We start from the raw sequence: 24,459 nt of genomic DNA, 5'->3' as shown, positions 1-24,459 counted from the left end.
TTTCACAAAAAGGCTGGAAGCTGTCTGAGACTCATCTAATTAATTTCTTGCCAATATAGCAACAACAATTACTTCAAGGACCCTCCTCACCACTGGTTAATCCATCTTTAAATACTGGAGACTGCTTATGATACCCATTCCAGACCCAGATTCCTTTTCTGTTAAATTTCCTTTACTTAATGCACGTCCTTCATTTGCCCACTCCAACATTGTATGAACTTACATTTTCCCAGCAGTCTGGAAACACAAAGGTGTAAATATTAAATACATATTAAATCTGGTCATGTGTGTTATCCACATTGCAGGAGCCACAACACTGTTACACCTCTATGAAATGATTATTAGAAAATAGTACAAATTTTTAATGGAGTTACAGCCCATTAAATCAGACACAGCAAGAGGAAGACACCTCCTCCAACCCAGCGTGTCACTTTATTACAGATTTCATTTCTCAGCAGAAAAGGGAGTTTACATGTCTTTGAAACACTGATAAAACAAAGCAAACAGTGGTGGGGTCGCCTCCAGTCACCCTGGTGTGACAGGCTGACAGCTGCTGCTCAGAGGAGTTGTTTGGGCATGAAGGAGCAGGTGGGAATTTTTTGAACTAAAGGAGGATTCAGTGTTTCTTCATGAAGCTGTAGAGGTGGGGGACCAGGTAGTCCCTGTAGTGGCCATCGATGAAGCCTTTGCCGCTGTTGTGCACAAACCAGCACGGCACGTCAGTCCCCAGCACACGCTCTGTCCTGTAGTCCTTCTGCACACCCCTGCAGGGAGGACACCCACAGCAAGGTCACAACTTGGCAAATAGGCAAGGAGACATTGGGCATCCTGCTCAATATTGGTGCTGCTCTGCCAAAGTGGGGAGATGTGTCTCCCACCCGCAGGAAGTGGAAATAACCACAAAACACAATGAATATTACAGCTCTGTGATCTCATGGGCCTATTCTGGGGGGTTCCAGGCATTTTTCAAACCTGTCCAGAGTCAGATGCTGGGCAGCACTAAGGACAGAACTGATTTAGAAAGAGAGCAATAAAGCACATGATTCCTACCTGGTAACAGTGAACTTGTTGCCTTTCACTTCCATGATGGCTTGTGGTTTCTCTGGAGCTTGCCCGGGTGTTTGGTGGTGGATTGACACTTCTGGTTCAGACACAAACTGACCTGGTCAGGGAGAGGTTTAAAGCTGTTTGTGTGTCCTGACCTTTGAAGCTCCATGTCAGCTGCTGCCAGGCACTTTAGGAAAATCAAACTAGCTCCAGCAGGCAAACCAATCCAGCATGGATCACAGGGCACTCTGTCTCTCAGTAATTGGGAGAACAATCTCTGCTCCTCAAAATGAGTTCTGTGTGGGTCCAGGACTGAGCAAGTTGATTTATCTTATGAACTGAGGCCTTGCTTTTGTTTTATACCACTGCCAGAAAGGGCTGTCATTTAGGGAAGAGCTGATTACAGATGTTTGCACAGAAATCTCAGAAAGTTTTCAGGAGTTTGTTTTGGTCTTTTCATGTTCAATATGCAGCAGTTTAGCCAGGCAGGGAAAGTCCCATCTCAATGTCACCTAGTCAGGTCTGTTTTCAAAACATCTTCCCCAGCTGGAATAAAGAATAATCTCCTGGTCCCTGATGTTCCACAATGTCCTTGGAACTTCCAGAACATTACAGGAGTTCCCCTATTCTCTTTTTGAATAATTTCCACACCTTTTCCATCAGGACACAGTCACCAACAAATTAACAGCATGAGGATGTGCCCAGGGCATGTTTAGGCTGGGTATTAGGGGAAGGTTTTTCACCCAGGGAGTGGTTGGACACTGGAACAGGCTCCCCAGGAAGTGGTCACAGCACCAAGCCAGAGTTGAGGAGCATTTGGAAAATGCTGTCAGGCACATGGCAGAATTCTTGGAAGTGTCCTGTGCAAGAGTTAGACTCCTTGTGGGTCCCTTCCAACACAGGATATTTTATGCCTATGCTTCTATAAAATTCCCTCCAAGATCTGGCAAAACCCCTTCCCCTAGAGTCCCACCATTTCCACTCCCATCCTCAGCCCTTACCTATCAGCCCATGGGCTGCAGGAGAGAACTGGTTTTCAGGGGGAATGTAGATTCCCAGGAAGTCAACATTCACTGGGTGTTTCTTCCACACACGGTGCAGCAAAACCATGAAGGACATCTCCTCCCCCACAGTGATGGTAACGTTGCTTTCTTTCTTAACAGATATGAGGAGCCTGGCAGAGAGGGACCAAAGGGCAGGGTCAGTTCAGACAACAGCTCTCAGCCCCTTGAGATACTCTCATGCATCCAGAACAATCCCACAGGGATGGCAGATATGTCAGAGAATCCATGAAAAACCCTGAGCCTTGGGAGTGGTATTCAGAGTTCTGGCAGGAAATGCCTAATAAACAGACATTTCACCCCCATAAGGCAACCTAATTTCCCCTACAAATTTAAGCTCTTTCTACAGTGAATGCACATTTTGGATGTGGTCCTGTTGCCTAAACAGGGTTGTAGGGCGTCCAGCATGGCTGACAGTTGTTAATCTGCAGGGGAAGCTCTCCTGGATGATGTGAATCATGGCATGGCAGGAGCCCTGAGGGTATCTCAAATAGAATTAGGTGAGAGCAGGTAAAAAACGATCAACTCACTGTTTCCGAATGATGTGCCCTGTGTCAGCCCAGGTCAGTGTGATGGCATAAGAGCCATCTTTCAGTGTTATTGTTTCTGTGGTGATCTCCACTTTCAGACCTTTCTTTTTGAAATAAAACCCAATTTTGCCAAAGTATGTGTTGAGTTTGTTATTCTCTGCTTTCTTGGCCCCGACGAGCTGTCCATTGACCACAACTCCTGTGAAGAGCAGAGAAAGAAATGTTGCCTCAGTCTCAAAGCACTGCCTGGAAATTTGGAGTTCTGATCTCAACAGGGAGCACCATGGGATCAACAGAAACAGGAACCCCTCTGAACCCGTTTTTCCAATTTTTCCAGCCAAGAGAAGAGAATAATTTAGTAAATTGCTTCCTGATGCTATTGTTCAATCCTTTAGCACAATAATCACAAAAACAATAAACAGGGAATTGCTGTTAAATCTTGCTGGGAGTAGGAGCAGAATCCCTTCAGGCCTAGTGTAAGGGATGGATAGGACAAGAGGAAATGGCCTCAGGCTGTGCCATGGGAGGTTTAGATTTGATATTAGGGAAGTTTCTTGACTGAAAGGGTGGTCACTGGAACAGGCAGCCCAGGGAAATGGTGGAGTTGCCATCCCTAAAAATGTTCAAAAAATCTGTGGACGTGACGCCTGGGGACATGGTTTCATGGTGGGGTTGGTCCATGTGTTTGGCTGTCTTCACAGTGAAAAGGTTTTCTTGAGTTTCACCTGTTGCACCTCATTTCTGTAGCTTCTTGTCTCTTAGATCTGCACCATAGAGATGTGCGAGGCTTCACCTTCACCTTCTGATCACGGAGTTGAGAACAGCAACAAGACCCACCACAGATCCATTACTTCTTTTCTTTAGCTTGGTCAAACCCAGCTGTCTCAGCCTCTCCCTCTCTGTCCTCTGCTCCAGCCCCAAAATCATCTTGGTGGCCACCACTGAATTCAGTCCAATTTGTCAACATCTCTCTTTACTGGCAAGGCCCAAACTGGACACGATACTCCACATGTGGAAATAACCATTTTCCTCAGCTTGCTGGTCACAGTCCTACCAGCACACAGTCCCCCCTGTAGGCAATTCCCTTGGTCCCTCTGAATACCTTTCAGACACAAGAGAAAAAAATTGTGCTGTAAAATAAACCATGTTTTACTCCCTTACCAGTGCCAGGATCAGAAACCAAGTTTAGGATCTTCCCAGGATCTGAGTTGATATTGAAGCAGATGTTCCTTTGGCTCTTGGGCAGGTGTATGATGAAATGTGGGTCATTGTCCACTGAAACACGGAAAACAAACAAGTGTGAGAAGCAGGTCAGTGCCTGCCCTAGAGGGGAGAGACACAAAAGCTGTTCAAAAGGATTTTGAAGCACTTTTTGGGACTCCTCATAGTAAAATGAGGGCACTTTCCACCCCAAGGTAGCCAAAAAACTTCTCAGATGCTCCTCACAAAAGCCCCTCAAACACTTCCTCCTCATACAATTCCCTGGTTTAAGGGAAGGAAATGACATTCCTGGTTTGAGAGCTGCCAAATGCAGTGAACCATAATGATGCCAGGTAAAGGCACATCCTGCCCACTAATCCCACTGAGGAATACAATCCAGGACTTGTTCTCACAGTATACTTTACAACCTGACAGAATTGGGCCCCTCAGAAATTCATGTGTCCTTTAAAATTTGCCTCAGAAGAGACAAACACCTGCACCCATCACTGAAGGCAGCTGCTTCCAGTCCTGTCTTGCAGTGCAGAGCTCTGCCCAGCTCCCGCTGGGCTGGTGGCAGCTGAGATTTCCCTGTGCTGAGAAGGAGTTTGAGAGCTCTTTGTGTAATCACTACATAAATACACACATCACACACAGAGTTATTGTAGTAACACCATGTTTATGGGCAGTGGTTCTCACAGCTGGCTTGCTCAAATAAACTGCCACTAAACTGTGGCAAAGGCCCAAGAATTAACAGGATCCATCAGTCACCAGCAGCACTCAGAGATTTTTATCTACCACAGAACATTTATCTGCCATTTACAGCAGCAGTAACTCTACAATAGCTTTCATCTGTCATTTACAATGGAGGTAACTTTGCTACTGCAGAGAAGCTAAAGTTAAGCTCAGCAAACAGCCCCAGCCTCAGGGAAGCACACAGCAGACCAGGAGGTCGCTTAGATACTTTAGATCCTATTAGGATCCAAAATAGCTTCATCCTTGTAGCTTACAGCATATTTTTACAGGTTCATCTATTCAAAATCAAAATTCTCCATAATTTATAAAGATAAAGCTTATATCAGAAAGGACCTTAAAGACCAGGGGCAGGGACACCTTCCATTAGACCAGGCTGCTCAAATGCCCATCCAGCCTGGCCTAAAACACTTCTAGGGATGGTGGTGAGTCATTAGGTGATGAGTGTTGATGTGTCTGGTGTCCCTTGGCAGAGAAATGCTGTAGGTTTTACCTCTGTTGATGCTCAGGGAGGACACAGGTGGGCTCCTTTGCTCAGGCATGAAGCTGACTGGCACAGCTGTGACATTAGCCCAGGCTGGGATCCCTTTGTTGTTATTGGGTGCATTTGGAGTTAATCCCAGAGTACCTGTTAGACGACAGTCACAATTAGGGTTCTGTAAGTGCTGACATATGTAATGGTGTAATTTTTAGAGCACTGCAGTAGATCAAAGCCTGATGTTATACCAATGGAAAGCAGGTGCAGAACCATTTACAGTGGATTTGTGTAGTGACATAAGGCTGGATTTGCTCCAGTGTCTTCACCAATGAAATATGACTTATGAGGGTAGATAGCTCACCATAAGTTACCAGTGAAAAAATGGAGCCTGGCTTTTTATCTCTCACTCATGAGAGCAGCCCCCACCTTAGCCCAGTCTCCAATGTAAGGGCTGAAGTGTTTTGCCAAGAAAAAAGCTGACTTTTAAAAATCCAGCATATGCTAAAAACTTTGTTGACTTGGGTCCTGAGTTTGAGGTGCCTGAGAAAAGGCAGGACTCTTCCTGCATGCTCTGGGATGACCCATGTGAATAAAGGTTTCAAAGAAGTGCAAGCATTTATTACCTTTTATCATGTCCCTTTGTACTAGAGCTCTCTCTGCCTTTCCTATGGTGGAGACAGGAGAAAGTAACTTGTCCTGTCTCTCTCCCATTCAGTTCATGAAATAACATTACCTTAAACAATCCGTGAAACTTGGTTTTAATATGCTGGGCTGACATTAACATCTGCTGACCCTGCTGTGAAGAGGAGTAAGGGGAAACAGGAGCTGGGGGACACCAGCAGGACGGAAGATTGCACAGGTCAAATCTCTGCCAGCATCTTCTTCCTTGTGTCCCTAATTCAGACCAGAGGCTGTTTTTACACAACAAGAGAGACACAGTAATGGGCAGAGTGAGACACTGACCTGGGCAGCAGCCTTTCCTGGGGTCTTTGGGCTGGTCTGCCAGCATTATCTCATCCTTTTCAGCATTCTCAATCAGCATGGCCGTGAAGGGGGTGACGATGTGATGGTCCAGAGACATCTGCAGGATGGATTTGGTGATGTTCCTCTTCAAAGCTGCAGTGGGGGCTGCATTTCTGGGTGGGAACAGAAGCAGAACTCCCAGTTAGCAGCTCTACATGGCAGCTGCCATGGCAATTCTGTCATGGAGGGGTCACAGAGCCAAGAGGTGTTGCAAGAGGAAAGGCTGAGAGGATTAATCCTGAACGGCTACATGACTCTCACTTGGGCTCCATAAGGTAAATCTCCATCATTCCATTCCCTCAGCCCCACAGGCAGGCCTGTTTGAGCACATTTCTCCTCACCTCTCTGCCATCATCTGGTTGACAGTCAGATAGGCCCACAGCTTCCTTGTGAATTCAGGATCTGCAAACTTGTCCTTCTTCATGAATCCATCCAGCTCTTCAACATCTCTCAGGGTTTCCATGACGAGCTCTGCATTTGCCTGTGCAGTCAGAGAGAGAAAGATGAGGAGCCAGGAGAACAGGGTGCCTTGAATTCCCCTCTTGGCTGGGGTTAAGGACCCACTCTGGCTCTGCCCTTGGTCACTTGTAGATCAAAAAGTCCCATTGGCCTGACTACAATGAGAGGGGAAATGTAGCAGGATGTTCTTTTGTTAAAGACACTTCTGTGGCAGTGGATTAAAGTAGTTCAAGGAGTTGTTAGCAGTAGCCCAAGAGGTGCTAACTCATGCCAAAAGAAGAGGATCATGACAGAGCTCTATAATCCTCCCCTCAGGCTTTTTCACATCCAATTCCACTGAAGAACACAAACCAAATTCTACTTTCTCACACAGACCCTTGGACTGCACTGTGTTTTGGCAGGAAAAAATATTGGAGTTGTTTGGTTTTTTTTCCAACAACGGACAAATGATAACACCTAAGCCCTGTAAGAGTGCAGATAATTCCGTTCCTCCTCAGAAAGAAAGGTCTGGATTTAATATTCCCATCCCATCCCACTCCACCTGGAACAGCAGCCCTGAAAACATGGGGGAAATCTCATCACACATAAAAGGGCAGTGCTAGGACTTGATATGCTGTAGATCCACCAGCTTGAACTCCCTGATGGTGGGAATTTCAGTCATGAAAGGAGTTGCCTTAGGGGATCACTCCTGCATCTCCACAAAGCATGAAGGAAAATCCATTCTTTTGTCTAGATTTAATCTTTTTGGTACATTTATTAGAAGGAAGTTCCTCTGGCAGGCTGCAGAGAGCAGGTAGTGACTATTCCTGGCTGTACTTGAAGCTGTTGTGGAACACTATTAGATAAACCCTCCATGAGTTTCCCCATGTTCCCACCAGGAACCCAAGTGGACAAAACCCTCTGCTGGTTAACTCTCAGCAGGGAGACTGTACACAGGAGGGAATGGACCAGCCCAAATGCCCCGAGCAGTTATCCAGGGACACCTTCACTCACTGCAGTCGCTGTGACGACGCTCTCCAAGTGCTGCAGGTTTTCCGTGTCGACCTTCCCAGCCACTACTATTTCTGAGCCACCAAAGTAGTTGTGGAAGCTGCTCTGGGTGACATCTGACACTGACTCCTGGGGGTAGTTGAACTGAATCTTCTTCAGCAGCGGGGTGGAGACCTGGTTGTAGAAATTCTGAGAGGGAAGGAGACAGAGAAGTGAGTTTGTTGTACATAAAGTGACTCTCTTGCACAGGCCACTCTTACTGAAAAAACTGCACGTGACAAAATCTGGGGCCCTAATGAGCAAGAGGGAATTTCCTCATCTCATAGAATGCAGACTTCTTCATACTTGGCACACTTTTACAGGGGTACATAAAGAATATCTGCACCAAGTCTTGTGAAAGTCAAAGGATGGTCAGAAGTCCATGGGCTGTGCTCGTCCTAGACCTAAAAGTCTTGAGCACAGACGTGTGTGGGCCTGAATCCCTTCTCAGGATGGTCAGCTCTGGGCTACTGTGTAAGTCAAACAGCTACTTTCCACCTAATTCTTGTACAGATGGTGAAATCAGGGAACAGTAACAGTATAAGGATGTCAGAGTTTGATCAGCAGCAATTCCTGCTCACTGATTTGGAGCCAGAGCTAGAGCTGAACTTCTTCTTACATTGGCTAAATCTGGATTACCATTTAACATTTATATCTCAGGTTTTGGTTAGTGATGAAATGGCCTAAAGTAACATCCAGGCCTTAATTCTAATTCAGAAAATATTTTTTTATAGTTAAGGCTGTTTTATAGAATATTAATCCTACATGGGGAAGTAAAGAATGTGTTACAGATAAACTGTAACTAGGACCACTTAAGCTGAAATATGATTGATATCTTGCAGGACTTTCCAGAGGAAATTACGGGTCTTGAGAACTTCTTGCTAGTGGATTTACAGCTGTGAACAGAACAGGAGAGTTTAAGAGGCAATGAGGCAGAAGATCACCTTCATTTGGAGAGAAGTCTCCTGATTTCCAAAAATCCTTTGGGCCATGCCACGGTTGTCAGTTGCGATTCTCTGCAGGAAATCGTAGTCTACATCAAACCCAATCCCGAGGCAGAAGAGAGAGAATTCATCCTTTATGCTCTGCTTCACATTCTTCTGGATTGTTGTCAGCTTCAGCTCACCTTGGAGACACAGAAAGGGTGACATTCACCTGAGCAACAGAAAAGTTTCCATCAAGGTGAGCAGGCTCCTGCTCTCCCTGTGTCTCTGGTTCTCTCTGGATATTAGGGAAATCTAGACAGCAAGCTCAATGCCAAATTTCCATTGCCTACAGCAACGTTTGAGCTTCTCCTGGACTGTGATTAACAAAGTGTTTGCACTGAAGACAATCCTTTTGGACATGTTTTTTGGTATCTGATGCATTTTCTTTGTATATCCAGGGCTCTTAGTAACTTCCTAGGGGATTTGAAATTCTAGCACATCTAGAGTTCTCCCAGAATTAGTGATTGAAGCTCTCTGCAGATTAAGACATCTTCATGAAGACTTTACTTTGTTTCTCATATTTAAGACATTCTATGTCATTGTTGGGACTTGTTTTATTTTCAGACTTATTTTTAATGGCAGACTTTTTGGAGCTGACATCTTCAAGTCAGCAATTGCTTTGACCTGTACCAAATCCAATCCAAATTAATTTCCTTTCCACTCTTTTTTCCTGATTTTCATGTTATGCTTGTGATTGCATAGATCTGTGTGAGCTAAAGTCACAGGAAGAGGAAATTTTTGTACAATCATAGGATCATAGAATGGTTTCTGTTGAAAGGAACCTTAAAGATCATCCAGTTCCAACCTCCCTGCTATGGCAGGGATGCTTTCCACTAGACCAGGCTGCTCAAAAGCCCAATTTCTCTAAGGCTATTTTGATTACCTGTCCTACAGGATTTGTGCACCTCTGTAATTTGCAAAAAAGTCATAACCTGCATAACAGGCTGCTCATCTTTCAAAAGCTTCTGTGCAAAGCCCTGTGGCACTTTTAGCACTTGGCAAAAGGGCAGCACAAGCCATTGGAAGAAAGATTAATGGAAATCTTTAAACTTACTGACAAATTGTCTATTTGTTGCTTTTCTTGGGCTTACCCCACCAGCCTTTGTTCTCACCCAAAGCAGGATCCTTACCTACTGTCGGGTCTCCATCAGACACCAATACAATCATGGAAACTGAGTTTGGGTCCAACATGCCTAAACTTTTGGCTTCGTTCAGGATGAAAGTGGCTCGGAGAAGAGCTTCATTGATATTTGTGCCTGTCAAAGACACAATGAAGAAAAAAAACCCAACTTGTTGAATCCAGATCAGTTCTAAGATTCTAGTGGAGTTAAGAGGGACAAGAGATGAGATCAAGGCAGCAAAACATCTCCTCTCTGATGTTTAGGTACACCTTTCTGCACTTTGGTTCCCTTTTTCATCCCAGGCTGTTGTCTTCATGAGGCCACTCCACTCCCCCTCATTAATTCCAGTGTGACCCTTTGTAGTGTTGGGAACTATTTGGTTTGGGAAAAATTATTGGGTTTGCAGGCAGGTGATTGAATGAGAGCATGGAAAACTTCTTTTCTGGCCATCAGCCCATTCCTTGGACAAGAAGAGGTGTATGTTTGCTGAGTTTACCTGAGGTTTGATTTGTGTCACAGAAGGAGCAGAGTAAGAAATCAGGATGAGAGGAGCAGAAATCTGAAGGCTGCGCAGTCAGAAAATAGGTATTTTCTTTGTCAAGAAAGAAAAAAATCAGCAGCTCCAGAGACAAGATGATAATAAAATGCTGCATTTAAACTGGCTTTGCTGGATGGGAGCTGATCTCTAAGCTTATGTGTCAATTCTTTTGGGGTAACCAAGTCAGTCACTCATTTATCCAGCCTGGCTTCCTACTCCCAACACACTGATGATTTTGGACAAGACTATAACTTCATGTTCATTGTAGTGAAAACTTCTGAAGATGAAGGTACCACAGCACCAGAAGGCTCTGATATTAGGGAGAGTCTCTCCACACTATTGATGCACAAATAACTGAATAACCCATCTAGAACTGCACTTCAAAGAGTGAAGAGGCAGACTAAAATAATCATAAGCCCCTTCCAAAGACCTGTACAGCTGCAAAAGACATCTGTCCTTGTTTATCAGACAGAGGATGAAGGAACAAAAAGGATAAACAGTTTTCCCACTGGCATTTAGTAGCTCATAGAACCATTAAATCATTAAGGTTGGAAATAACCTCTAAGATTGAGTCCAGCCATTAACTCCAGTCCAACACTAAACCATGTCCTTAAATTCCTTGTAGGACTTGGGGTCCTTCCCCAGCTCCATTACCCTTCTCTAGACATGCTCCAGCCCCTCAATGTCTTTCCTGTCACAAGGGACCCAAAACTGAGCGCGGCACTCGAGGTGTGGCCTCAGCAGTGCCCAGCACAGGGGGAGCGTCACTAGCCTGGTCCTGCTGGCCACACAAGTGTCCAAGCCAGGACACCACTGGCTTTCCTGGCCACCTGGCCACACTGCTGGCTCATGTTCAGCTGGCTGTCAGCCTAGGGCATGTGATTGTGAGTTCCCTGCTTAGGGAATATTTCATCGGCCTGTTCATCCAGGCTTATGAGATGGACTTGATCTTTCGATGATATCTGGGATCTCTGAGGTGGGAAGTAAGATAGATTAAAGGCAACTGCTCTGTGGTCTGAGTTCTATCTAGAAGGCAATGCCATTCCATCCCCCAATACAATAAACTGCAACTCTTGCTCTTCTTTAGGCATGCTTTTCCTGTTTTGGGAATCAGACTCTTTTGTTTAGGACTACTCTGGCAGTCTGAAGGCTGTCTTAGGTACCCACTCCTGTGATAAGCAACTTCTGTGAGCACCCTGCAATCAGAACCTCATACCCCCATTGGGATGGATTGTCTGGATGTACTTCTTAGCATCTTCCACCTGCGATGGGGTGGCTGAGACCAGATTGTCTCTCCAGCACCGGACGTTGTGGTTGAAGTCGATCAGGGAGAACTGGTCAGCAGCACGGAGCTCACTCAATATTGCCTTCATGGCCTCGATGGTCTGAGAAGTTTAAGAGAAGACAGGTTTATGCTTTCTGCTGATGAAAACCTCTTCTTAACTTGTAACCACAGGCAGATATTAGCCTCTGAGGAATAAGCACGTGAGCACTGAAATCCAAATTAGCATCTGCTATCCAAATCTCTCTCTTTTTTTTTTTTTTCACTTCTTATATAATGTCAAATTTTTCACCAAAGAAACACAGAAAAATTGCAATTAGGAAGGATAAATTCATGTGGCTCAACTTGTTTAACTCCTGCTAACACAGAGTGAAATGAAAGAGAAACATTTGTGGTTCAGGAGAGAGCAACTGCTCAGATCAGCTCAGGAGACTTAGCTCTGTCTGCAATGCAGTCGTTTCAGGCTGGGTAACATCTCTTTGAAGATGTGTAATTTAAACAAGTGACAATTTACCTGTATCCCAGTTTTGCAGCACTGATTTCCCCAAGGAAGCAATCTGCCAAGCCTTACTATTGTGCTCTCAAGGAAATTCAAATATACCTGGATGATCCCCAGCTAATGTTTGTCTAGTCAGTTCTTAAAACCTTTCAATGATACATGATATGCAATCTCCTAAACTCCTCACTCAGACCTACAGAGTTTTCCCTAACACATAACATAAACCTCTCCTGCTGCAAATCCATCTGATTCCATCTTATTCCACCCTGGCTGAGCATGAAAGGCAGTTGATGAGTTTCCATTTCAGAACAATTGTTTGCATATTTGGAGGCTGATTATCTTTCTTGAAGCATTTTCTCTTGCAGACTAAAATATCTTATTTTAACATTTTTTCCCCTTTATGGGTTATGTTGTCTAAACAATCCTTAGTGGTCTTCAGAGGGCTGTCAACAATTCATCCATGTTTGGAAAGCAGGGATGTAGTATCCCCATTGAGACTTTCCCAGGATTCAGTATGGAGCATTAGAGAAAAAGGGGGTCAGAGCCTTTGCAGAATATTTTGTGATCTGCCCATTAAAATTTATATTTAGAGTTAAAATCTGGCACCACCTCTTCCTTTAGTCATGGAAGAAACATTATAAATAATGGGGTAAAACCATTAAGTCCTTGATTCCAAATATTCTCTAAATTAAGCTGGTAATTTTACATGCCAGTGAGCTACAGAAGTGAATGGTAAAGCACTTGGGGAAAGTTGGCAGGCTGCTCATTTTGCAACAGAGGTCAAACACTTACTTGTTTCATTTTTAGTCCCCACATCGAGCCACTGACATCTATAACAAATAAAATGTTTTTGGGCAGTGGATCAAGATTTTCCGGAGCAAAGAAGTGAATAAAATAGCCATTAAAAATCTGCAAAATAAAATAAAAAAATCACAATGAAATGAGCTGCAGAAAATATTTCAGAAAACTCAAGACAGTGACAGAGCAGAAAATTCTTATTTTCTTAATGAGCTAAATATTTCTCCTTATTGTCTTTCTTCTCTTCTTTATTGGCCAGTTCTAACCTTCAGCTCTGCACATCTCTGCAGCCTTAAACCATTTTTACTCAATAAAAGCAGAGCCTGGTTCTCAGACCACTTCCATGCCCTAGCATAGGGAGGAATGAAAAATACTTTGAAAAAGACTGTTCTGCCTGTAATAATTCAACCTCATAACTCAGCTTCATGTTAACATAAAAATAGTGATGTTCTGGTTGTCTCCTTGTGATGTATTGGTACAACATCCAATGACTCCATCCTCTGATTCTACATTAAATCATCAGAGTGCTGCCAGGTATAAAGACATTGGCTTTTGGACATGACAGGAATCTTCTCCTACTATATGTAAGCCCATGTCTTAGTCATAAATTAAATAAATCCATTCTGCCCACTTAAAATCCCTCTGTTCTTTCAATTGGATACAGAGCTCGTCCTCATGCTCATTCCCCTGAAGGATGAAGTTTAGCACATTTTGCTGAAGGACAGCAATTCCTTTATTCACAGCTCTCTGGTCCCAGCTGAGCAGCCACACTTACTTCCAGTTCTCCCCCCGTGGTTTCTCTGTTCACATCGTACTGCACCACAAAATTTCCATCCACAGCCGTGGACGAGCACTTGGGGCATTTTCGCTGTTGAGCCATTGTTGGCTTGAAAGAAACATGAGCCTTGAGATGAGGAGAGATCATCAGTCAGCCAGGTGTTGTGTGAGAGGGGGGTGATTGACACAGAAACTTCACATCTTCAAGAAATTCCTGATTCCACTGAACACTTTCCTGCTTTCATTATTTGTGGAAAATGGACTTTGTCACTTCAGAAGAAAAACAGCACTAAGGTTTGCCTGGATATGTTGATTCAGTAGTAGCAAGTGTGACACAAATCACATGACCCATCTACAGCACCAAATATTTCAACTAGAGTGTGCAAACCATTTCTATCAAGCAATACATTATTAACATTTTGCTAGCTGAAACTATCCATAATTTTATCAATATTTTTAATAGGTTTCTAATTGACATTTTTCCCCAAACAAAGAGGATTGCCATTTGTCTGTGAATTGAGTGGAAGAAAACATTTTCATTAGTAGTGTGATTGAGCATGCAGACATTATGGCATTTTTCTTCTGTTTTAAGTGGATAACTTGAAACTGCCTGAGAAGATAAGACTTAATATAGACACACAGTATCTCTGAAATAATTTGCTAAACTACGAATGGGGGTGAATTTGAATATCAGGAAGCAATACTGCCTGACATATTACTATGGAATTAAAGACAGTTTTGCCACATTTTTGCATGCTTCCAGCAGGTACAAAAAATTGCCAGGACTGTGTAGAGTAAGCGTGAAAACTGAAGATTTCGTGCTATTTCCAATCTGTGACTGGTTACCTTTTTCTCTCCCTTGGAGATGGTGGTGATTCCATCAAAATGATCTCCGAGTGAATTAGGAACATGCACGTAGCGCAGTCCCTGCGGCTCAATGATGCGGACATCCACCTAAAGGCAGGAAGGGAGGACATTCATTGTGGAGAGCTGCCCCATCCCTGGAAGCGTTCAAGGCCAGGTTGGAGAGGGTTTGGAGCAACCTGGTCTAGTGAGGAACAAATATGTCTGGTCCCCAGTGACAAACACAGCTGAGAATCTCCTGAATCGTGACTGACTCACGTCAGAAACAGTTGGGCAAACAAGCTTTGACATTTTTATACTCTTGTGTAAACTTGTCTTGAACAAACAATACTTGCTATTTATTTGGAATAATGCTTTTGACAAAAACTCCAGCTTCATGAGGTACTGTCCTATGGGAGCTGATGATCTCTGGTTGTCTCTCCACAACCATGATTTGTCTTAAAATCACAGAATGGTTTGGGTTGGAAAGGATCCTGAAGTCCATCCAGTTCCAAGCCCCCTGCCATGGGCAGGGACACCTCCTTGAAAAACATGAGCGCTTTCTCAGCAAGGATTCACCTGTAGGGTTCTTCCTACACACCCCAGCTCTGCTTTACCTCCATGTGCTTGGCCAGGCGTCCTGGCTTCACAGAGATGACGTGCTCGTAGGAGCTCAGCTTCCTTCGGATCATTTCATGGTAGTGAAGCTGGAACTGGATCCTCATTCCTGGGGGCACATTCACTTCAGTTTGGAAGTTTTCCATATCCAAGGCATTGCTCCTGAAAAGTCATCAGTGGGGTTATTTTGTGAAAATACAAGGAGAAGAAAAAGCGTCTTTTCACTTTGGTTTAGATTGAGGGTTTGATTCTAACTGTGGTCTCTGCCAGGGAGCTGCAGTTGTCTGTTAGCACAGGGTGTTTTAGCAACCTGAAAGCTGAAACACAGTTTAAGTCTGTGACAATTAAATATCAGAGCTACTGTAAGTAAGCATTTTCCTTTCCAGGATTCCCCCTCAACTATTGCCTCCTGGGATGGATCATCTCAGCTCTCCTGTGAGTAAGTTCAGTACAAAATCCATATGCCAGAGTGTTTATACCTGACTATTCCAGCAGCTTTGCCTTTGGCTTTTGCTTGAGCATACATTTTTCTGGCTTCAGATTTTTCCCGAATATGGCTGGTGAATGTGATACCATTGATATCCCTAGGAGAGAGAAGCACAGTCAGCTTGCAAAAGAAACTTTACAATCGAGGACTGTTTCTTCAGTTTACATCAGTGAAATCTAAGCTGGTGGGAAATGGAACAACAAGGTTCTTGCTTAACCCCAAAGTAATGAATTCTGATTTTCACTAGAGCTCTATCTTTTTCCCTATCTGATTTTTATTTCAAGTAGCCAGCACCATTGTGCTCTGGGGAGGATCTGCTCTCCTCCACCTCCTTCAAACTTTCCCCATGCTTTGGGCAGGGAAGGCAGTTCCTGATATCATAGTTGGTTTGGAACATGGATCAGGACATCTCCTGAACAGCAAGCTGCCTGTCTGAATGGATACTGAACCAGGACAGCTTCTGTTCAGTGAGGGCTCTGATTTGGATCTCTCTCCTTTGCTCTGGCAAGGTGGGGGCTTAGTCTATTTGAGACTTTTGTCCATTTTTATTGATAATGACCAACAGCTCAATAATTACATGAGAGGAAGACCTGGACAGACAGATAGACTGATGGTATGAACCTCTTGAGAAAGCCTGCAAAAATTATACTGAACCTGGAAAAGAATAAGAGCTTTTTGCATTTACAAATACTTCCTTCCCAGCCCGCTGAATGCTTCCAGAAGACAAGGCTGGTACCTGACCACTACTTACATGGTAAAGTTGTCAATGAAAGCTCCTTTGGGGACTTGCACGTCAAACATGATGGGCTGTGGCCGCTTTGCGTTGTTCACCATCTTGGCTTGGATCATTGTGTTGGCCAGCCGAGACGTGATGGTGGACTGAACCTTGTAGCTGTAAAGACCTATCTTGTCATCATCCTCCACCTGCATTTCACAAAATCACTCTATAAATTTAGGGTGCCACTGGAAAAAATGTGTTAAAGGACAATATCAATCTTTTTTTTTTTTTTTTTTTTTTTTTTTTTTTTTTTTTTTTGTCTCAGTGCTACTTTTTAATTGCTACTCCTCACAATATGGCAGCTAGGGGGGACATGAGCTCAAGCTCAGGACATCTCCATATTTTACCTGGAAATTATGGCAGGTTATTCATGTGAATATAGTTCATCATAATATTTCAGCTGAAAGAGGGTATTTTTAAAGCAGGAATGTTTTCCTTGCTTTTCACCATGCAACCGGTCCTTGGAATGAATCTGTGAGTGCAATCCAGCATGGAAAGCTACACAGTAATCCTGAACATCATATAATGAGGAGGAGAGAGCTCACATTTTCAATCAAAGTTCTAAACAGAGGAGACTGGAAGCATTGGTTACTGACCTAGTGTTGTAAATGGTTAAACCACAGCAGGGGGATAACAGTATTTAAGTGTTTTATTAAGACATTGTCTAATCACTTTTGATGCTTATTTCTTCATATTTACCATACCCTTCTCCCTCCAAAAGCAGATGCATCAACAGGATTGTGCAAACATATCTCTGTTTAAAGAAAATAGGTTAATACCCAACCGGCAGTAAAAACAAGGAACTGAACAAACAGAGGGATTGATTTCCAAAAAATGGTTAACCAGAAAATCACTTTGTTCAGTATTATTTATCACAGAGGAAAAAAAATACTCACCAGATCTCCAACGTACCCCCAGTCAGATGTGCTCCGCTGGAAAAGAAAAATATGGAAGGAATATTCAGCAAAGCTAAGAACACTGACTGGTTGTTTCAAGACAGGGATCTAAAAATTGTTTTCTAAGATTATGAATCATACGGTCATAGGGAATCACAGAACCATTACATTTGGAAAAAACATCTAAAATCAGGTCCAGCCATTAACCCAGCACTGCCAGGGTCACCAAACATTTACTTTTTACATGCTTTTTTGAATACTTCCAGCAATAGTGACTCCAGCACTTCCATGGGAAGCCTGATGCAATTCCTGACAACCCTTTCATGGAAGAATTGTCCCCCAGTGTCCACCCTAAACCTCTCCTGGCACAACTTGAGGCCATTTCTTCTTGTCCTGTCCCTGTTCCCTGGGAGCAAAGCCTGACTCCCACCTGTCTGTCCCCTCCTGTCAGGGAGCTGTGCAGAGCCACAAGGTCCCCCTGATTCCCCTTTTCTCCAGGCTGAGCCCCTTTCCCAGCTCCCTCAGCTACTCCTCCTCAGACTTGTGCACCAGACTCTTACCCAGCTCTGTTGCCCTTTGGACATGAATGAGAATTAGTTTGAGTTCCCAGACAAAGTGTGAATATTCCTTTTGTCTTATTTCATGTATTTCTACATGGGATGTTGGAGCATGTGATTTCCCAGCTGTGCCTCAGAACCTTTCACAAACAGGACAGCTTTCTTCCTCTTTCTTTTTTTTTTTTTTAAAGAAAACATTCTCTTCTAGAAAAACATTTTTCATGAAAGCATATCACGCTGACAGAAAGTCATCCTCAGACACCCTTGTTTTTAACAGAAAAGTTCTCTTTGTTTTTCCATGAAAAGTGGAAAAACCGCAAACCCCAGACTTCTTTAGCTCACTTTATTACCATTTACATTAGAAAATATTTATGTATTATATACAATATACATGAATTAAAAAACCCATTGTGTAATCGATATTACATTTACATGCTTGTGCCTATGGAAGTTAATTATGCATGCATTACTTAGACGAAATTGCCCGTTAATGGTTGTGGTTTCCCCCCTGCCCTACGAATTGCTCCATTTGGAAATTTCTATGGCAAGGTGCTGACATCTTGTGGCCATTCCAATAATTCTGTTTAATTCCCCCCAAAAAATCTCCCTCTCATAAGGAATATTGATATTAATCCCCTGAAAGAGAATTTGGCTCACCCAGAATCAACTTTTTAAAGCAGAGATCTACTTTTATATTATCATCACAGCTAGGCCATCTCAGCTCTCCAGGGTCAAGAGGACCCAAAACCACAGAAGATGCTCATGAAAATAGCTTTAATCTCATGATGAACTGGAAGATTGTTCTGCAATTGTTAAGTTCATTTGAAGCTAATTAATATACTGTTCTAGGGAAATCTTGTGCTGTATAAGAGATAATGATGTCATAGCCAGTTCATTTTAAAGACATGATTTTAAGGACCCTTTAAAGGTGGATGAAGAGACTGCAGGATTTCTGCCTGCCTGAGAACAAATGCAGGTTTTCATTTTTTAGCTCTAAGGCACTACCTGAACCATTCAGACTGGGATTACAGGATATGGAAGTTTATGGCTCTCCAGGGACCCTCTGTGAAGCCTGATGGACTGATCCTGTCACACCCCACAAACTTCACTGTACAGTGAACTGGACTGTCACACCTGACAAAGGACCAGACCAAGAAGAGTGATTTTTGGCCCCACACATACCTTTGGCATAGGGAACATCACCATCTTGAATACAAATTAAGATTAAACCGACATTAACTGAAACAAATTTAATTTTGGGAAGATGAAGACTGAGACCTTAGAGCACAGGGGTTTTGTTTTATTGGGGTACATTTCTGGTTCTCAGCTTAGGGCTCCTGACCCACTTTAGGAATGGTGGTTAAAGCTTTCAGGATGCCCAGGTTTCCCTCCTGATAGCTCCTGGTGGAGAAGAGGGGGTAGCTGAAGGAGAAGGAGTTTATCACTGGTACATGTTGTGACTCCCATGGCTGCTGTTAGAGATCAGACATGGGCTGGGCCAGGAATCCCATGACCTGGGAACTCAGAGGCTGCAGAGGGCAGCCACTCCAGCAGGTCAGGAGGACAGAGCTGTACCTTTATCTTCAGGCACCTGAACCCCAGAATCAAGGAAACAGAAGCACAGAATAGTTTGGGTTGGAAGGGACCCTAAAGATCCTTTAGTTCCACCTCCCTTGCCATGGGCAGGGACACTTTCCACTAGATCAGGTTACTCCAAGCCCCATCCAACCTGGCCTTGAAGATCCTACTCAGACCTACAGGTCTGAGTGCTGATGTGATCATTGAGAATGGGGACTTCTGTGGTCCCTGAGACTTCTGTTATTTCCAGCATGAGGATTCATGGCTGATCTTTGCTTTTAAATCACATCCACACCTGTTGATCACGGCATAAAAACAGGATATTGAGCCGTATCTCACGCATGCCAAATTGCTAATCAGAATGAAGACAACATGTGCTTCAGGAACTGTTTGAAGGACAGATGTTGGGCTCTGTCTTCAGATACTGAGATGCATCTTCTCCTGAAACCTGTGCAGGATATGGATATTCAACACTTCACAGTGATCTTTGTTCAAATCACTGTGCATGGACATTGCAGCTATTTAGTGAAATAAGGAGAGCAGAATCACAAATGTTCTGCATTTGACAGAAATGTCTTTTCTACTGGGGCATGAAAAATGTTGAAAAGAAGATGCCTGACATAAGAAACTATAAATAAGGTGTGATCTTCAAGCGTTCAAGGCCAAGTTGGACAGGACTTGAAGCAACCTGGTCTACTGGAAGGTGTGCTTGCCCATGGCAGAGGGTTGGAATCAGATGACTTTTCAGGTCCCTTCCAGCCCAAACCATTCCATGTTTCTGTGATTCTAAGATCTACTTGGAATGCCCTTCCAGTTCTTTGAGGTGCTATTGTCTCATAATTCACTTATTTTTCTGTAATTTCCTAAGCAGTTTTTAACACAATCCATTACAGCCTCTTCACACTCCTTTCAGGGGATCCTCAGGGAGATGCAAGAAGAGAAATTTCAGACCTAAGACTTGGCAGAGTTTGTCTTCACAGTGCTGCAGATGGATCCTTGTCTGTTTGGTTACATTTACCCCTGGCAGCTGGGGGAGTCTCCAACCAGCTGATTTAGGAAGAGATTCTTCATTGTGAGGGTGGTGAGGTCCTGGCACAGGACATCCAGAAGTTGTGGCTGCCCCATCTCTGGAAGTGTTCAAGGCCAGGCTGGGTGGGGCTTGGAGCAACCTGGGATAGTGGAAGGTGTGGAAGGTGTTCCTCCCCATGGCAGAGAGGTTGGAATGAGATGAGCTTTAAAGTCCCTGCCAACCCAAGCTGCACCACGATTCTATCATCCCATCTCTTTCCCTGTATCCTTCCTGTGCTGCTGCTCTTGGAGGGGAAACCAGGCAGGCAGAACAGTAAGGAAAAAGGTGTAAAAGGTGTGATCTCACCCACCTCTGGACAGCCAGAGACCAGGACCCAAATCTGGGGGACGTGTTGCAGAACATCCCACCTCACAGGGTGCCTCACAGGTCTAGACACTTTATCTATCTTCAAAACAGAGATAACAGCTGTGCACCACCATATAGAGGTTCACAAGGTCACCTGCATTCCAGGCCATGGAACACTCTGCTGCTGTGGTCACGAGGACCATTCACACACCTGAGGCACAGCATTTTGGGAATTACTCAGGAGCAAGATAGCAGAATACCTTATCTGTACCTAGAAAACCATCCTCTGTATTTAGAGCCAATCAATGGGGGCTGCAGGGAGATCTGTTGTCTTGTTGCCAGTAACAGGTGAGCTCTTTGCAGAAAAGCATAATGCTGAAAAAATAATTTGGGAGACAGCCTTCCTGTGGTGATGAACAGTAAATAACTGTGTTCCTGCTGCTGGCCAGGAGCTGCTGTCTCAAGATGATTTGCACAGTTCAGTTTAATCTCATTTATTTTATTTTATTGTGACTCAACTAATATAGGAGTAGATGAGATCTTAGTTCTACTGGTTTGCAAAAATTTATTTTATAGGTAAAGGATGGGAAATAATGTATGGGAATAAAAGTAATAACTGGTATAATTAAACCAGCAGTAGAATTGTAAATTACTGCATGCATATGTCTCTGCCTCTATGTATCCAGGAATTTTGGGAACAGAGGCAACATAATACATATGGCACTGATACAGATACATTGGAAAGTAATGATTCCCTGGAGAAGTGCAGCTAGAAGGAATTTCTGTTTAGATCATGATTCAATTATTTAAATACTGGACTGGCAAGTGTGAGGTCTTGATTCATACTCATGCCAAAATCTGCCATTTTCTTCCACTGTTATGCAGGCTTTAGGTATCAATAAGTTCCATCCAAAGCCTTAGGAAAAAGGAAAATCAGGTTTGCCTGTGTGTAATTTCAAAGATTCTGGGAAATCCAACATTATCCAAGAGGATCTTTCGTTTTCTCTACACTGAACAAGCTCAAGAAAAGCAGCACCAGAGCTTGGTGCAAGGTCCACTCTGATCATCATTTCTTTCATGCAGTGTAATGAAAAATTAATACATTCAAACAACTGATTTCATGAGTATTATCATTAATTGCTACTGTGTAAAACACAGAAAAACTCTTGCAATGCTGTTCTAAATGTCTTCCAAGCCAACAGACTAAAATAATCTGCAACCCATCAGTGTGCTGGAAACAAATTTTCTTCCCAGATCTCAGGTGCCACCAGCTCATCACTGAGTGTCACTCTTTGTCCAGAGTTAAATATGAATGGACTGAATGTTTACAGCCTACACGTGCCTGTGTCTGAAGTCCTTTTCCATTTTCTCATGGAAAAACCTCACCCCTTTCAATGGGATTTTCCCCAGACATGAAGTTAGACAAATATCTCCATTGTTTATCCCCTCAGGAGCACAGGTACAGAACAAAGCCTTGTTGTGCTTAAGGGAGAGCATCAGTTCTTGTCCCAGCCAGAGATATGGAAGTCTCAATGCCTATGAAAACCAGCTGGTCCCACATGATTGTACACTCACAACCCTGGACATGGAGAAAGACACCTGGAGAGAGCTCCCAGCCATTCTGTCCTCCCTCCTCTGGAGCATTTCTGGGTACTGTACCTGGTACCTGCCCTTTCTCGCCTTGGAGCTTGAGGGAAATCCATCAATTTCCAGATCAATCAGGTTTTCCACTTCCTAGAGGAGGGAGAAGAAGAAAGAGTTGCTGCTGCCTTACTGTTTGATTTATCACTTGATTTATTATTGGTTAGCACTTTTCAGGAGAGTTCCAAAGGGATTTTACCTCCCCTGGATGCTAATGGGGAGCAGAAGCACAAACCATCTCAGTCCAAAATCCTTACACATTCAGCTTCCCTCAGTGGCCAACCAGCTCTATAAACTCCTGTAAAATCATGACCTTTACCATCATTTTACAGCCTTTCCTTCTGAAACAAGGAGTAATATTTAACATGAAATGACCACAAAGAGCAAGAGGATTATCACCAGGATGGGTCTAGCCATGGAAACTACAGCATTTCAGACACTGATCTTACTCAAAGGAAGTTCAGAGAATTTCTGCTCAAACCAGTAGAAATCGTCCCTGGTTTTACACCAATATACCTGAGAACTAAATTCCTCCCAATGACAGCAAAAGAACATCAGGTCTTTTACAAGTGCACTGATTCATTTAGAAGTGTGGGTCACACCACAGTAATACTCTTAATTAAATTTTGTTATGAGCTTAATTTATAGCAATAAAGAAGTTTAAGTGCATGAATTCCTTTCTAACTTATGTGATAGCATACACACAAAGGTTTGTATAAAATTAATTTAAATTGTTTAAGCACACTGATGTTAAATTGATAAGGCATCTACAATTAGAAAGAACTACAGGTGTTGAATATTCTTTATGGGAATTATAAACCCAGTTTTAAAATCCCATTGAGTCAAGAAAATGGCTGTAAAAATAAGGAAAAATAGGATATCCCAGCTCACTGAAGATTTTTATTAATCCTGCAAAGGAAAAGAAAACCTCGTATAATCCCTGCTGACTTCACAGAAATATTTCAAAACTACAGTGTGGAAATGGGTGCAGACACCAAATCTAAGTTCACCTGAGCCTAGGGGTTTAAATTTAGACTCAGTTTCAGAGTCAAAGCTATAACTATGCTTCTTTTTATCATTGTATTATCCCAAAAAATGATGGTCTCTTTTATAAATTCTCTCATCCCTCTGCTGAGGAATGTGAAGTCAATAGGATACTCACTCTATATTTGAATTCCTGTTAACAAAAGCCCAATTCCATACAAAGCTTTGCTGAAGTTCACAGTGTTCCACACAGGAGGCTCCATCCACAAAGATGACTAGGTGCCCTGTTTCTGCTTATTCCAGGGAAACAGGGTATAAAATATGCTGAAGATCTGAGTACAGAAGCCCACTTAAATGTTTAAAGGTTAAAACCACACCAGAAAAGGCAACACTGAAGAATATGAAACCTGCTTGCAATGAAATTTGGACTTAGGCTCACACTCTCCCTTTAATAATATTAAATAACAACAATAATAATAAGCTTCAATAATATTTAAAAAACTCAGCATTACAAATGACAAATAAAGACCAATTATCAGAAAACTTTGCAGCTAAAAGTAGAAGAGAATTGTGAAGCAGTGACCCAGTTCTGCTCCCACGGCCGCTTCCATCCAGGCTTCAGCAAGGAAGGGAAACCTGGGCCCTGCCTCCAAATACTCACATCTGGGATGTCATCAATAACCAGATCAAAGCCCCCGACTCCAGAAATGAGGAACAAAACCAGGAAGCTGCTCAGATTCTTCATTTTCTTCCTGCTTGTTTTCTCCTGAGAACAGCCTGCACAGGTACAGACACAAGTTCTTCCCTTCTCTGAGACAAGTTCAAGGAAACAGCCCAGGTTTATGCAGCATTTTGAGCAAAGTTCTGAAATGCTGACTTTGTTTAGGCTGTAGGTAAATATTAGCCTTGCAACGCAAGTCTGAGCTGTGGTGCCTGAGCAAGGGTTATCCAAATAGTGTCTTCACTCGCCTCTGCCCTCGATAACAGCACTGGCTTGGATAGGCTCACTCCTTGCTTTTGTAGCTTCCTGTGGTGTTTGACTAATTTCCTGCTAGGCACAGAGCTTGCAGTATCCAAAAACTTCAAAAGCTCTCAGCGAGAACTCCAGTGTGTCTGTTTATAAC

The 24,459-nt window shown here is 43.2% G+C and overlaps 1 protein-coding gene across 1 annotated transcript; it reads right to left on the bottom strand.

The window, feature by feature from the left end:
- Nucleotides 1-252: 252 nt before the first annotated feature.
- On the bottom strand, nt 253-24,221 carry LOC131591697 (inter-alpha-trypsin inhibitor heavy chain H2-like). Its single transcript, XM_058862647.1, has 21 exons — nt 23,997-24,221; nt 22,370-22,444; nt 17,201-17,236; nt 16,278-16,450; nt 15,519-15,623; nt 15,039-15,201; nt 14,425-14,532; nt 13,577-13,705; nt 12,796-12,912; nt 11,439-11,607; nt 9,694-9,819; nt 8,522-8,703; nt 7,542-7,727; nt 6,431-6,570; nt 6,030-6,202; nt 5,082-5,216; nt 3,800-3,913; nt 2,639-2,837; nt 2,049-2,221; nt 1,051-1,162; nt 253-764 (listed from the first exon to the last, which is right to left on the bottom strand). Exons 1-21 carry the CDS (start codon nt 24,078-24,080, stop codon nt 617-619), a joined length of 2,847 nt encoding a protein of 948 aa, XP_058718630.1. The 5' UTR covers nt 24,081-24,221; the 3' UTR covers nt 253-616.
- Nucleotides 24,222-24,459: the final 238 nt, after the last annotated feature.

This window comes from Poecile atricapillus, chromosome W (assembly GCF_030490865.1).
Source record: "Poecile atricapillus isolate bPoeAtr1 chromosome W, bPoeAtr1.hap1, whole genome shotgun sequence".
In the NCBI taxonomy this organism is placed as follows: domain Eukaryota; kingdom Metazoa; phylum Chordata; class Aves; order Passeriformes; family Paridae; genus Poecile; species Poecile atricapillus.
This window is presented reverse-complemented; position numbering and strand designations above follow the sequence as displayed.